At 45.2% G+C, this 16,215-nt stretch overlaps 1 protein-coding gene across 3 annotated transcripts in view; it reads right to left on the bottom strand.

Annotated features, from left to right (window-relative positions):
• Positions 1-16,215, bottom strand: part of SLC25A16 (solute carrier family 25 member 16) — a 48,752-nt gene that overhangs the window by 16,373 nt on the left and 16,164 nt on the right. For all 3 annotated transcript variants that reach the window (XM_088476180.1, XM_088476192.1, XM_088476189.1), the window contains exons 2-3: positions 8,772-8,870; positions 903-995 (exon numbers count right to left, since the gene is read on the bottom strand). In XM_088476180.1, the coding sequence (XP_088332306.1) occupies positions 903-995; positions 8,772-8,850 (172 nt within the window). In that variant the 5' untranslated portion in view covers positions 8,851-8,870. The remainder of the gene's footprint in view (positions 1-902; positions 996-8,771; positions 8,871-16,215) is intronic.

The following is a 16,215-nucleotide window of genomic DNA, read 5'->3' as shown; positions in this document are numbered from 1 at the left end:
CGCAGACGCCAAGGATTGTATTGAGACGCCCGTCCACGGCTTTGTAAATCCAAGCCTCTGTGTACAAAGACGCAGCATCGGTTGCAGATCTTGAATTATCGCAGTTCTGAGTCTAAGGCTACTCAGAATGGCGGCGGGAACTGAGACGTCGGAGCCACTTTCACTGTGTACGGGATCGCAGACGCGGGATGTGACACACACAGAAAACAGTCACAACACATCTGCATTCTTTGCTGCCACTCACCGTTACCTCCCTGACTGTCAATCGCACAAAATAGTGTAAATAGTCGCTACGGACTACGGTAATGTACCTTGACCCATGCGCAGTTTACCGATAATCGCTCATCTGTGTAAATATCAGCACTGCGTCCATCTCTGAATCAGTTACTGACCTGCTAACTACATATACATAAATAGCCAAGACAGAACATAGAACAATTAAAACTACATGAAATATCACATGCAGTGAGCTGCACAACTGCATTATATATGGGATGTCCAGAGCTTGGCCTGGTAACCCTGGTAACTCTGAGGGGCTGTAATGAAAGAATGAAAGTAACTTATGTTCCTCTCTCTCCTCAACTCTGTACAAACAGTGTGTAGAGTGCCAGTGTGTATGCAGCTGTAATGTGTAATGGTATGCAACGTTCCTGCCACTGCTTGTTATACTGGGAGTGTCAGTCAGTCTGAGTGGGCGGGCGCGTTCACAGCTGCCTGGCAAGCACTAGGCCATTAAGTGGTACATTTACCATTGCTGGCACTATAGCAGATAGTAAATAGTTACCAAACTAATTTTGCTCTCATAAAATCATAATAATATAAAAAGAAAGGGGAGAAAATAACCTTTTTAAGAAACCAGTAAATAGGTTATTTAGGAAGTCCCATTGTTAAGTTATACTCACCCAAATGCCTGTAGTGGACATTCTGTGCTTGTAGCAGAATCTTGATCCTGTCCAAAGGCGCAATGGTGGTTTTTGCACAGCAACTTGCAACACCTTCAATGAAAAGAGCATAGGTTAATATATTATATATAACTATTACGTATATTTGTTTTTTCAACACAACACCACATTAAGTTGTAAGGCAACTCTTATTAATTAGTGCATTTCCAGTAGAAGTTTAAATAAATATAAATGTATTCATGTTGAACCAAAGAGCCTTCCCTAATACCTCTCCATTATACTGTACAGAACTAAAAACTAAAGTATATTTATTTAAACAAATACTGGATATGCACTAAATAATAATGTTTACCCTACCACTTAATGTGTAGAAAAAAATAATTATGTTATATAGAAAGGTGAACTATTTAAATACTGTGTATTGTCCTTGGTAATCAGGAAATTATTCACAAGTTTCTCCCTGGGCACCTTCATATATCAGGACCTTAGTTAAACTTCCCTTTTAAAAGCAATGCATCTTAAAACTAAAAATACACAGGGTACTAGAACTGGATGCATACCGAAACAGTGCTGTGGGAGGGTTTTCTGTGACACTAAACAAAATCTGTCTCGCAGCCAAAAATAAGTTAAGAAACAAAAGGTGTAACTAGCCTAGCGGTCGGAGTGCTATGGAGTCCAGAGCTAGAGGTGTCCCGTACTAACCTGTCCTAGCTCAACGTTTGGCCTTGGCTGGTACTTGGGAGTGCTTACAAAATCTATAGGGGGGCACAAATGTCTAGTTATGCCCCTGTTACGAGCCCTTTCATTTAAATAACCAGGTACTAGATACGAATGGGGATATGTATGCACTGTACAATGGAGAGGTATTTATGATTGTCATAAAATGCATTTTCTTTGAGGATCGACTTGTATTTTTCAGTCCTTCAAATATTATTTTCTGGCTATTTTCTGTTATTCTATGATCATGATTTATTACACATCCTTTAAAGCAACTAAATGATGCCATATTTTCAATATGCATTGGATCGAAACCTCACTGAATAAGCAGCGCTTGACTTCACAATTTTTTTGACACATCAGAGAGTTACATCTCCACTTTGCCTGGGGAACTTCAACATAGAATTGAGCAACGGCGACTTTTGGGAGATCTTCCCTTTAGTATGTAGTGGAAACAGACTTCTTCTTCCCATTTGAGGTAACTCCTGGAGGTTGGGTCTTCTTGTCCTGCGCGGCTCCCCTAGCCCCCTTCCCCCTTGTCTTTTTCTTTGTAATGGCTTTTTTTTTTTTCCTCTCACATGGGTACCAATTTGGTTATAACCATATCAAATGTTTCTCTATACTAATTTAATGTATTAGTTCATTATCTGTGTAGTTTTGTATTCTACTTATTATGGCTATTGATAGATGGTCATTTCTGTTCATAAATATGTCAGTTTTGCCATTTTTCTTCTGTTACGAGATATTTAATTATTTGAATGTTTATTCAAAGCCATGCAATTGTAGTACTTATACTGCATACTGCATTATGTATTGACGCTTTTGGTGCTTTACACAATAATACAAAGAGATATGGTAAGAACTTACCTTTGTTATCTCTGTTTCTCCGAAGTCCATAGGTTCCACAGGGTTGACCTTGGCGTTTGGGAACCAAATCCGGGCACCACGCAGTTAAAGCTTTTAGCTCCCAGGATGCACTGGGTCCACTCTCCCTATAACTCCACCCCCAAGCCAGAGGCACCACAGTTTGTAAGTAGCCAAAGGCCAGAGGAGGAAAGAAAGAGAGAGAAACTGGAACACTCAACCATACTCACAGAGAAGGAGACGGGAAACCGGTGACCAGAAACACAGCCCATATGAAGCCAGGTGTGTCAGGGCGGGCGCCCTGTGGACCCTATGGACTTCGTAGAAACAGAGATAACAAAGGTAAGTTTTTACCATATCTCTTGTTTTCTACTTCAGGGTCCATAGGGGGTCTACAGGGTTGACCTTGGGGATGTCCCAAAGCAGTCCTTATAAGGGTGGGGACGCTCCTGTGCTGAGAGGAGAATCAGTCGCCCAAAGGAAGCATCCTGAGAGGCAAAGGAAACCAATGCATAGAATCTTAAAAAGGTGTGGTCAGAAGACCGCGTGGCCACCTTGCTAGGCAGAACAGCCGAGGCGCCACAGCGAGCCAACCACGAGGGGCCCACAGCCCAAGTAGAATAAGTATCAACCAAAACAGAAAGGCCTATCCTATGTGTAGGCCCCTGAGATAGTCATACGAAGTTATCTAGCCAATGTCAATTAGCGGCTGGCCATATCACATAAATCCGGAGAGGCTGGACCACAGTCAATGAGGCCACACCAGCCGAGAGGACTGTTGACTAAAATGTCAGTACCGTAAGTTCCAGAAAAATATGGACCTTAAAAACCACTTTAGGAAAAGACCCAGGGCGAGTGCAACTCACACCCCTGACATAGTGAATCATCCAGTAGAGGGAACCACCTGAGAACGCTCCCAACGCCATAAGAGAGAGAGAGAGCCTAAGCTATAGACCATGTAATGGCTATCAAGGCTAGTGGTTCAAATGAAAGTCCCAGGGGGGCACGAAGAACCACTACTAAATCCCATGGAGCCCCTAAGGGAGATAAAGGGAGGCATAATCCAGAAAAAACACCCTGAAGGATGAACCGGATACCAGAGAGTGGAGTAATTCCACATCCAAACCAAACTGACAGTGCAGAGATCCGCAGTGACAGGAAGGCAAGGCAGAGGGCGAGACTCAAGCCAGCTGTAAGGAATGCCAGAACTTCTGGATATCCTAATCACCGGAGGATCGCAGCGACAGGTACGATACCATAAGAATTATGTATGCCACAGTCTGTGGTAGATCCCAGCAAAGTCTGGCCTATGTGCTCTAAACAGCTCAATGATGACAGAGCCAGGGAAGCCCTAGGACCACAGTAGGGACGCAGTCAAAGACAAACGACCCAGGTCCAGGGAAAAACAAGGACCCTGAGACAACAGGTCCGGACAGAGAAGCAGTAGGAACGGAGCATTGATGAGGAGACTCCGAAAATCTAAGTACCAGTGACGTCTGGGACGAACTGGAGCCACCAGAAGGAAAGCCCCTCCGTCTCGAATTAAACTTCCGAAGACCTCGAGGAAGAAGGGAGACCGGAGGACACGGGTCCACAAAGTGGAAGGACCACTTCACTGACAAAAAGTCACTCAAGGTTGCTTCAGTACCCCTAGTGCTGGACTGTAACACCGGTAGTGTGTGATAGAGTCAGAAGGCCATGAGGATCACCTCAGGGAGGCCCTCTCTGCTCACCAGGAGTCGAAACCTCTCTTGGAGAAGAGACTAGACCCCGGAATGCACGTCGTGACAGCTGAAGAAGCCCGCTTCCCAATGGAGAGCTCCCGGAATGAACACTGCAGAGATGGCCAGGAGGAGACCCTTGGACTATGTCCGAATGTGTGACATTCCTGTCATTGCCACCCAACTTCCAGTGTTGCCTAGATGGAAACCACTGTTATGGCACTGTCAGACTGAACCCTTTCAGGTTTAACGTGAAATATGTGTTAGGCCAGCGTGAAGGCCCAAGACAGCCTGAAGATCCAACAAGTAAATTGGCAGGGCGGAAGCAACAGACTTCCAACTGCCTCAAAATGAATGCGGACCAGACAAGGAGCCTGAATCAGACCCGCTCGCGAGCGCTGAGCGCTCGCAAGCGGGTCGATGTTGGTCCAGTGTGCATGCACACGACTGAGCTGGCTCCATCGTGTGCATGCGCGAGACCCGGATAGCGATGGGCAAGCCGTCGCTCCGGGTCTCGTACCAAGGTTTGCGTGCTGTCGATGTTGACTGACAGCACGCCCCCTATGGTGGGCGGCCCGGGGGCGTGGCTGGCCAGACGGAGGCGACTCCCATGGGAGTGCTTTCGGCTCTGAGACCCTACCACAAGGGTCTCGTCGCAAGTCCGATGGTCGCGATTGTCTTGACCATCGCGACCATCTTCCTGGCCGCTCGCTATAGCTGTGGGTGGTCACCCACAGCTATACGAACGGCCAGGAGGCCGCTCTAAAAATTAGGAAGGACAGCCCTGATTCACAGCGAGCGCTCTGTCAGAGCGTCCGGCTCTGAATCAGGCCCACTGTCCGTAGCAAAGAATACTCTGGACAAGATGGCCATAGCCACCCGGACAGAGACCGACTCACCTCCGGAGAGAGCATCATCGTTTGAACAGCGATCAGTTGGAAAAAACTCAATCCATCTGGAGAGGAGCCAATTATGGCAAGGCCCGGAATGGAACTGAGCACATTCCACCCTTCCAAAGGTAGACACTCTTGATACTTGACCGCGCTTCACAGAGAGTAATGACATTAGTCGACTGCGTAGATATCCGCACACTCCTAGCTGAAGAGTGAAGATCTTGTCTTAAACCAGAGGAATTCTCAGATTCTGAGAATCCAGCAGGGCTCCCAGATGAAGAATACCATGTGAGGGATGCAGGGAGGACTTTTTCCCCGTTGATTAAACATCTGTGCCCTGAAGAAGCCATGGCTATCCTGACCTTGCTGTAAAGTACCTCGGTGATCCTACTAAGTGCAGGAGGCCGTCCCGATACAGGAGCAGTCGGATAAACTGAACAGGTGAACTGTCAGAAAATCCATAAAGCTAGTAAACCCTGATGGGGCTGAGAGCAATCCCAAAAGGCGGACCCCGAAAATTGCAAGTGTTGTTGTGGCACAGCAAACCTGAGCCCATGCTGATGAGAGGGCTCTATATGTACCCGTAGGTACGTGACATGAATATTCAGAAATACCATAAAGTCCCCAGGTTCCAAACATCGGATGATGGAGCATGGTGGACTCCTCCTAAGCCCAGGTACCTGTAGGAACTGGTTCAGGGAATTGAGACAGAGAATAGGCCAAAGAGGACCATTCATCCACTGCACCAGAAAGAAAGCAGAACAACCAGTCCCTCGCTGAGATAGTCTGTAGAAGGGCCCCCGTACTACCACATGGAAAGAGGCCGCCTGAGCAATGAGAGGGCGTACCCGTGAGAGACTACCACTCCTACCCACGCAGCCATGGCGACTTAACACCAGCACTGGGTGAACTGAGAAAGTTGGTATCTCACTCTGGAATCCCCCAGTTGTAGGTCTGTCCCGTCAGGCTGAAGATTTATCCTTAGGTTCAGAAGCAGGGTCGTCTGGAAGCCCAGGTCTGCTCGGTACTGGATATGGCGGCCCTTGTAGAGGCCGACAGCCTAGGAAGAAACAGGCCATTAGGCTGACCCTGAGGGCCAAAAGACTTAACAGATTTAGTCTGAGGCCTTGTAGTGGGAGTAGCTGAAGGCGGTAAACTTGTCGTTAGTAATACTGCCAATGTTACTACAATCTTGTCAAGGTCAGGACCAAACAAGATCTTCCCCATAGATGGTATCTGCACCTCTGCATACACAGAGCGCAGCCTTAGGGTATTATGGCGGATACCGTCGCAGCCGGAATTCTGAAAGTTAGGAGACTGGTATCCAATGTAGGTATTTCCTCATAGGACAACTGCATATATTATGTGAGCGACCAAAGACATTTGAACCCCGGAGGTGTTGGAGGGGAAAAATTTTACAAATGCATCAGTCCAGTATGCAATAGTATTAACCAACCATGCTATAGCCATGGTAGGACGGGTAACAGCCCCTGAAAGCGAGTATACTAATTCCGGGGCAGAGTTACCACCTACGGATCCGTAGAATCTGACCACGCAGGAATGGGAGGCGTAGTAACGTCTGTAATCAGACGAGTAACATGCCAATCCACCCCAGGAGGGGCTCGTGATGGCCCTCAGGGAATTTGGGACAGGAGGCCAAATCGCTGTCAAGATACCTCGTACCTGACGACAGCCAGAGTTCCGCCATGCGTTCCACCCGCCAGTCAGAAACAGGGAACCCGAAGGCACGTTAGACTGAGGGTGTATGGTGCAGGTCGACATTCACTATGTCCAGAATGGACCTGGCTACCAGCCCTAAAGCAGGGATAATAATACCTGAAATAGGTTCCCCCCCGTGTAAGAGGGAAAGAGCCCAAACAGCATCCAGTTCACGGCAGAGCCAACTGGGAAGTAACCACAGGGCGTATACCACGCCATTTTGCGTTTCGTAGACAAACGACAACCACCCAGGGTGGCTGCAGTGGTAGTCCCTGCAAGGGGAATGACAGACTGTTGTGGCACCAGAGGAGATTCATGTTCTGTGAAAAAAAAACCTGCAAGGAGCAATAGTCTGTGTCACAGGGGTAGAGTGCAAGAAACTGCGAGATACCCTGAGATGAAAAGGGCAGTATGGTGAAGTAACCCCAAGTGAGTTACAACAATGGGGCTCGCCCGGCAATCCGCAATTTAGAGGATCCCGAGAAACAAACCGCCCAAGGGGGTCGTGTAATGGGCCCGGCACCAGATGACGCCACATACATAACCCTTTATGAGTCAAATCCTCCGCACTAACACCTGCAGCACATGACTTGCAGGATATCAAAAATGGGTGCAGTATCATGCTCTATCTCCTGGTCAGACATATCTGACCAACCCTCTTGGCAGAAATATCAATCAGCGCTATACTGGTCCTGACTGATGCTAAAATTAGCTGCAGGGACCCATTTTCACCGTATGCAACACACAGTTCCACCCAAAAAAATGGCAACGTGCAGCACGCAACAGTATGTGACAAACCTCACAAATATTAACAAGTATATATATGTGAGGACTCAGAATCATCCTAAGTACTTTAGCTGTATTAGGGCAGATAAAGAAAAGGGATAGATATACACTTACAGGTGAGAGAATAAGGTACAGGCAGTCAGCACTAGCATAAGTCGCATACAATGCAGATATATACATATATACATAAACATGTCATATAATATACTGCAAAAAGTCACTGCATTCAACTGCCCAGATTCAGTGTCTGGGAAGGCTACAGCGCTGTGTACACTGACCTAATGGTGAGGTACGCAGGGGGACTGGACTCACTGCCATCTCCGGAGCTCTGCTGCTGCACATAGAAAATGGCCGCATGGAGACCTCAGAAGAAGCGTGGCCCGCGGAGGAAGCAGCTCAGCGATGCCAGACTATAGTACTGAAAGAAAGGCGCGCTGAGCTGAGGGGAGGAGCCGCTGTAACAGGGAAGGCTTGCTCCCCCGGCCGGCTATTAACCACCGAGACGCCGGCTCCCAGCACCGAAATGTAAGTCCCTGGTGGTCTAGTGGACACACGGGTTATGGGGGGGGGGGGGCCGCCGCCACTGCCGGCGCCTCCGGTCTGTCCCCAGAGACCGGAGGCACAGGACTGCATTTCAAATGCACGGATCACCGCGACCTTACCTGGATCCGGCAGCAGTCCTGGGCGCCCGCCAAGTCCGGCTAGTACAGACTCTGGGGTCCTGCTGAGATCCCCAGATCTGTACTGGCGTCTCAGCGCCGGCGGGGTGACGGAGCAGCAGCTTGGACGTCCCATGGACAGTCCGACGCTGCCACTCTGAAGGGTCCAAAAGTAAAGAAAAAGACCTTTAAACTCATAAAAATAAATTTTAAGCTTAGGGGCTGCTAATCAGCCCCCCCTGCGCTAACGGTGACCCGACTCCGGCCAGCCACCAACTTAAACTGAGGTGCCTCTGGCTTGGGGGTGGGGTTATAGGGAGAGTGGACCCAGTGCATCCTGGGAGCTAAAAGCTTTAACTGTGTAGTGCCCGGATTTGGTTCCCAACCCCCAAGGCCAACCCTGTGGACCCCCTATGGACTCTGAAGTAGAAAAAAATGTATTTGAAAAAAAAAAACCATCCTTTAAGGCAGTTTATACTATTTACTGTGAAAAAGAGGCATACATCTTACCTCCTGCCACAAAAGACCGCAGCCAGTAGTAGTCTCTGTACCCTGGGCTTGATGGAGCAATAGCTGCCTCAGTAGTCATGTTAATAAAAGAGCAAGTGTCTAGGGAGAAAACATACTGTACGTATAAACATAAGTATAAACACAGAACAACAGGAGAAAAGAAACAAAAACTTGAACAAAAGTAAATGCTAATCGTTTCCAATAGATGTGACACAATCACCTTTGGGGTTTCATTAGTAGGATTCCTATGTAGATATGTTCCAATGTTCTTTCACCACACTAGGTCACATTATTTATAGCATTTGCAATTTATAGACAACATAATACTACAAACATACACATAAGAGTCAAGCGAGGGTATTTCTGTTGCAATGATGCTGCCAGATTATCAAAAAACACCAAACCACCAATCACTCCTACAAATCTTTATAAACATCATAACTCACCTGATGTACAGGTAAAATATGATTTAACGTAATGGGGATCATTCATGAAAACCGGGGCACAGGGAAATGTAGTGTTGCAAATCGTTACCATATAGTGGTTTTACTTTTCTTGTTTTATAATTGCATTGTAAAAATAACAGCTAGAATCCGATTAGTTGTTATAACACTACAATTTTCATCAGCGTTTGTCTGTATTATATACCTTAATCATGTTATAATTGCACTATTAAGTCCCAGTCCAGTTTTCAGAAAAGTAAGTACAAAAGGTAGAAAGTTCTTCCGTTTATGCCTATAGACAGTAAAGGGTCTATGTACTAAGCCTTGGGGGTATATTTATATTTAGTGAGAGCTTTTAGAAGTGGAGATGTTGCCCATAGCAACCAATCAGATTCTAGCTATTATCTTCTAGAAGGTGCTAGTTAAATGTGAAGTAGAATCTGATAGGTTGCTATGGGCAGGGCAGCATCTCCACCTCTAAAAACTCTCACTTTAGTAAATATACCCCTTGGAGAGAGATCAAGTGGACGGAGGTAAAGTACCAACCAATCAGCTCCTGACATTTTTCAAACACAGCCTGTAAAGTGACAGTTAGGAGCTGATTGGTTGGTACTTTATCACTCTCCAATGCTTAGTACATACTGTAGGATCCCTAAAGCTTGGAGAGATACATGTATGTTTGTGACACTGCAGACACTGTCTTCAACACTCCTAGAAAATGGGGATGACACACCCTGATCGGGAACACTGTTCAGCTCCACTCCCTCCCCACCCCCAAATGGCCACACCTTGGCAATAAGGCTACAGCTTAGGAGTCACTGCAAGCGATCCCATTCTGCACATGCGCAGTCCTCCCTCCATCAGAGATGTACCGTCAGGTATGCGTACATCCCTGAATCAGGCCTTTTTGGTACATCTGAACACAAAATACTAATAAAACAAATTATGATGTTATTTCCAGCGACTGTACATGCATAGGGTCTGATTTAGAGGTGCCCTCAAATCCCATCGTAACTTCAATTCCATAAACCGCATTGCAGTGAAAATACGCTAATGATTTAGCCGATGTCTTGCGCACAGTGATGCCCACCTCCGGTGTCTCACATCTGTCTCTTGTGTACAAAAGATGAAACATGGGGAACATTGGTTTCACATCAAACATCTAAGCAACCCTATGCTGTCTTAGAATGTTTGTCTCACCTATGACGCCGGGGCCTCTCCAGCTGCAAACGAATCTGCAGAAGCTCACTAGGGCATGCCCAGAAAACGCTCCCAGAAAACGCTCCCGACATGCCTGCGGTTTTGTAGCCACCCCCTATTACCTCCCCCAAATGCTGTCACTTTATGAAAAAATCCTCGGTGCAACCACCATCACTAATCCATCAATGCGCGTGCACAGTGCGGTTTTGGTGCGTGCTCAGTAGCCAAAAATCACTCTACATCGACATGCATGCATGCACCTGACATCGACATGCATGCATCTGCCATCGACATGCATGCATGCACCTGACATCGATATGCATGCATCTCTGCATCCAGCCCATAGATACTTATAGCAAATACAGCAATAAAGGGACACACAGAGACAACTAGCTAAAATCCTCATGTGTGTGTCATGATATTGATTCAAACACATTTTTCAGCTAAAAATAAAAAAACTTGTTTCCTAGATCTATTTTTATTACTGAGATGGAACAAAAACCCTGAAAAAAAAACTAATTTTGCAATCTGGCACATATGCCAACAATGTTGAAAGTGGTTGTTGTTCATGGTATTAAAATTAAGCAACTTAATATCAATGATCAACTTTAAAATTAAATCAACACAGAACTGACGTCACGTGACGATCCTGCCGATTATGCAAACTATATAGAAACATATGCAAACATAGAAAAATACAATAGCAATAGTATCAGTGGGTGGAATTCAGATGCCACAGCCAATTAGAAGAGGCCACTGTCGTCATCATCAGTTTGCATTTTGCTCCAAGGTCGCACAAACAAGTGATTCACCTATTAACAGGTCCATTTGTGTTTTTCCTGTGGCCACATTTAGCATGAACATGTTTACGCTATTGTATGTCGTTGGATGGATATAAGAAGGCAGCAGTGGAAATCTCTATGCTCAGAGAAGCATTAGCATATTTTAGCAACTGCGATCCGTGAGAGATCTCAGTTGCAATTGCATTATCTCAGAATCAGGCCCAATGTTTGTATCCTGTTCTGCTATTTATTCCTCCCATGCATGTCTACAAACAACTGGCTTACCATCCTCCAGTGAGCCCAACCCTGGCCCAGAAAGTATGTCTTTCCAGTTTGCTTATGGCCCTGATCAAACAGGTTTATCTTGGTCTGCAGCTTCCTGATCCCACCACAAACAACATCCCAAATCTGATTAGATGTTTAGCGTCAAATTTCAAGAACCTCCAAAATCTACTCTTCTTTTATGGATTGACCATTTTTGTTGTATTTAAACATTAACTAATGGGCATCAATTTCTAAAAAGAAACAGATCACTTTTTGAATGGCTTCCTGTAAATGCCAACTCTGAATAGTCTTTTAACCAATTAACTGGCTAATATTTTTCCCAAAAAATGTCCCCAATGTTCTTGATTTTTTGTTTTTGTTTACATTATTATTATTTATGTAAATTATAGCTATTTAAACTTGATTCACTATAATTGTATTAAGAAATATGCAGATTTGTTAATAAAATTATACTAAATCAGGTTTAAATAGCTATTATTTACATACTTTGGTAATTTAAAATAAAAATTAAATTTTTTTGGGAAAAATAGTTTTATACAGTTAAAAATAAAAAGAAGATTCTAAGTTCCTCAGGATCACCCATCACTGTTGCCTAGGAGAGGGGGAGGCGGGCTGCAACGAGTCCAGACTGTGGGCAATCCTGTTAGATGAGACGTGTCAGGGAAATCCAAGTTTGGTGTGGTCGCATCTGAAACGACCATGCCAGGAAAGTGGTTAAACATTTTTGTAAAATGCAAAGTAGATAACCCAGGCGCTGAAGAGTTAAACCGCTTTCAGACTCAATGTAGTTGTGTGAGGGAGACAACCTTACTTCTATAGAAACAAATAGATACACAATAGCAGATACAGAGTCTTAAAGTGGCAACTAAGAACACTCAAATCAGTTACACAATATAAAGTATTTAATAGAAAACAATCAATAAAACATACATCAGTATCTAGTATCAACTGTGATATTGAAGAGCCGCACTAAACATAGTGCAGTACGGAGTATGTCGAAATAAGAATAAATTATTATGTTAAAAGTCCCGAAGTCTAGGCCACTAGAACAATAAGCAGCAGATTACTAATCCTAAAAGGAAAAAGTTCCAGTCTAGATAAAGTCAATGAAGGCAGCGTGCACTGGATTTGTTAATTAGGCAAATGGACCCGTATTGTAGGGTCACTGTATAGCAGTATGGATTTTACCTGCTAATCGGGTAGTAATGTCCCGTCTTAAGTTGAATTGGAGTCCGGCTCTGGCGGTGATAAAATACCGCTTCCGCGGATGGCTGGATTCTATACTCCACCCGACCTGCGGGGAGCCGGATGATGTATTGCCGAGTAACCACTCTAGGAGTCCAGTGTAGCTGGAAAGAGTGCCAGAGAGTCCCAAACAGTGTGCTCGTATGGGAGCTGAGTAGCTTTTAGTATTGCCGGAAAGGGACTACGGCTGCTGGCATGTATTTTTGTAAAATGCAACTGGGGCATCAATCTCAATGGTTGCAGAGTATGAGACATATATATCAATATATCCTATGCCCATGTTTTTAAAGCTGTGGGGAACAATTCTTACTCTTTTAGAAAGCAATGAACAAGTGGGAAGTTAAAATAAAAAGAGGTGATAGCATTAGCACATAGGCAAAGTTCAGCGAGGGCGCTTTGAGGGAGTTGTACGTTATGCAGAATTTTATGTTCTCATAACTAGGCCTATTCTCAGAAGGATCTCTTCCAGCAGATATAGGGTCAGTGCAAGTGCACACGGATGATGATGTCTGCTATGAAATAATGCATACAACTACAGGTGGTCCAACCGCAGAGATGCGTACAACTGTGCCTTTGGCCAAATATAACCATTTAGTTACGTGCACACAGTGAGGGTGTAATTACAGCAAACAAGCGTAATAATGTGTTAGGCCATGGTCTGTTGTGACACCGGCCAGCTTCTCTTTTGTGTGGCATTAGAATCAGATGTCTATCATTCTTATGCAATACTCTAATTCTATGGACATAGATCCTCAAAGTTTTAAATTACAATATGGAGACCCTTTATATTCTACAGACAAACTTTGAGCAAGAGCACAAATAATAATATACAGGTTCAGGTAAAATATTGACACCAGCTTGGGTTGAAAAGATGGATGGTACACAGTACTGCTCTGATCTCCTGAACAATAAGGAATGATGACCTCCACCAGAGCTACTCAGAAACTCTTCTTGCTAAGGAAATAAACTAAAAAAGGGCAACTTTACGGAATTTTAAAATCAATCGATTCAGAATGGATCAAAAGGTAGTCACTGTAATGCTGAAGGGACCAAATTTAAGTTCCAAGGCTTGGCCAGCGGAACATAAAGCAGCTGAATGTGCAGAATCCCCTGCATGACCAAAGGTAAATTTTTGTCTAAAGAAATCCTAGAGGAACAAAAACTGGACCATAACGGAATGAATGACCTCCTCAGATAAAGCTTTATTCCTAAGGATCATGGCTTCAGCAGCTGTGCCATTAAACAACAAAGCTGAATCTTTATTGAAAAAGGGGCCTTGAGATAAAATATCTCATCTTAAAGGTGGAAGTCTCCATGATGGATTTGTCACCATATTAAAGTTGTCAGTGTATGATGATCTTCTGTGTCAGTCTGGCGAAATGAAGATCGCATGATTATCTTGGAGAAGAGATAATTCTATGTGACCATCCAGAAGGAATGCTTTTAGTTTCCTGGTTGTCATGCAATACTGGTTCACCGTGTGGTTTAGCGGAGAGGCTATCATATCAATCTCCAGCTGCTTCAAGAGAAGACGGAAGACCTCTTGGTGGAGAGACCAGTTTCCAGGATGTATGGTATACAGCTCCCAGAATGAAAACTGCAGAAATGACTGAGAATCGCATTCAGTCCAGCGCAAAATTTTGGTGGTCTCATTAGTAGGGAGCTCTTGTACCCCAGATGATTTATTTACAAGACAGCTGCGATATAACCTAACTGAATGCAAATAGCCCTGACTTTTAGAAGAGACTGAGGGCCTCATTTAGGAAACTTAAATTGTAAAGACAGATTTTACCAGTCTCTGAATGGCGAGAATCTTTACCTCTGAAAAACAACTCTCTGAAGCCTGGGGGTATATTTACTAAAGTGCGGGTTTATAGCTTTGGAGATGTTTCCCATAGCAACCAATCAATTCTACTTATTTATCTAGCACTTTAAGAACATAACAGCTAGGCTGCTATGGGCAACATCTAGCAGCTTAGATATCCCCTGGTATCTAAGAGGAGACCTAGAAAAACCATACGCTAGTCCAGGACACAGGTTAATTTTCCAGCATCTTTACTATTATGTTCTGCAACTGGGTCTAAAGGAGAAATGCAGGTTCTGAGTTATCAGAAGGCTGCTGAAGTAGGGTACCACAGTCACAGTAAACAGGGAAATACTGCAAAGGCGCTTATACCATGAAAAACACAAAATTAATACAAAATGTATAAAATATAATATAATAATAATACATATAAACAAAGACAGAACTAGAACAAAACTGGTTGCTCCCGGGAGTAAATAAATAATAATAACACATAACAATCAATAATAAAAACAATTGTATGAGAGCTTGATGACTGGTAATACCTGGTAGCAAGGGAAATGTTGAAACCTCAGTGATGCTGATTGCAAAACCAGATGGTAAATAATAGTCTCAAATAGAAACAAAGGGGGTCATTCAGACCCACTCGCAAGCGGCAGTACGCTCACAAGTGGGTCGATGGTCCCCACTGCGCATGCGCACGACGGAGGGAGCTCCGTCATGCGCGAGACCCGGACTGCGACAGCTAAGCTGTCGCTCCGGGTCTCGCACCAAAGGGGGCGTGCTGTCGATGGTGACTGACAGCACGCCCCCGTTGGTGGGCGTGCCGGGGGCGTGGTGGCCAGACGGAGGCGTTCCCATGGGAACGCCTACCGTCTGAAGCCGGCCCCACTGACATCACTAGTGATGTCAGTGGGAGTGATTTTGGCTCTGATAGAGCCAAAATCACTCCAGGGCTTGTGGCTGGGAAACCCGACCGCAGGGTTTCCCTCGCAAGTCCGATGGTCGCGATGGTCAAGACCATCGTGACCATCTTTTTAGACACTCGTATATGCTGTGGGTGGTGACCCACAGCTATACGAGCGTCCAGGAGGACGCTCCATTTTAATGGAGGAGGGCCCTGATTCAGAGCGAGCGCTCTGGTCAGAGCGAGCGGCTCTGAATCAGGGCCAAAGTCTCCAGTGTTAATTGTAACAAAAAGAGGTATAATGTGGATTCCACAGCTGTTTAAATGGAGCGCATATATGCTGAGATGGTAATCCTTTATAGGAATAAGATTGATGTAACAGTATATGGGAGAAATCCCTTGATACTCACTCCAGTACAGTCCTCTTTAACATACTCCAGTCTGAGTGTTAGGCGTGGTAGTTCCAACGGCTAATGGGAGCGATGTGACTGCCAGGCCGTGGACAGAGGGCCCGGGGAGTCAGCTCCAAATGGTCGTGGTCAGCTGACTGCCGGTCTCCCGAGTGAGTCCTGGGCCAAGCTGGGCCTCTATGAGCAGGATCTTCGTTCGGCTGTGTGTGCTTGCTCCAGCAAGCCAGTGAAACAAAGCGCTCTGGTGTGGAACAAGTGGCAAGTAAGTGCTCTAGATGAGATGGCACCTGTAACTTCGACGCGTTTCCCTGTGGTACACGGCTTTTTCAAGAAGCAGGTGTCTGAATGAACAGTAGTAAAGGTGGTCC

The sequence above is a fragment of the Taudactylus pleione genome, unplaced genomic scaffold (assembly GCF_031769625.1).
Source record: "Taudactylus pleione unplaced genomic scaffold, aTauple2 ptg000016l, whole genome shotgun sequence".
Classification (NCBI taxonomy): domain Eukaryota; kingdom Metazoa; phylum Chordata; class Amphibia; order Anura; family Myobatrachidae; genus Taudactylus; species Taudactylus pleione.
The sequence above is the reverse complement of the archived record's forward strand: the minus strand, read 5'-3'. Positions and strand labels throughout refer to the sequence as shown.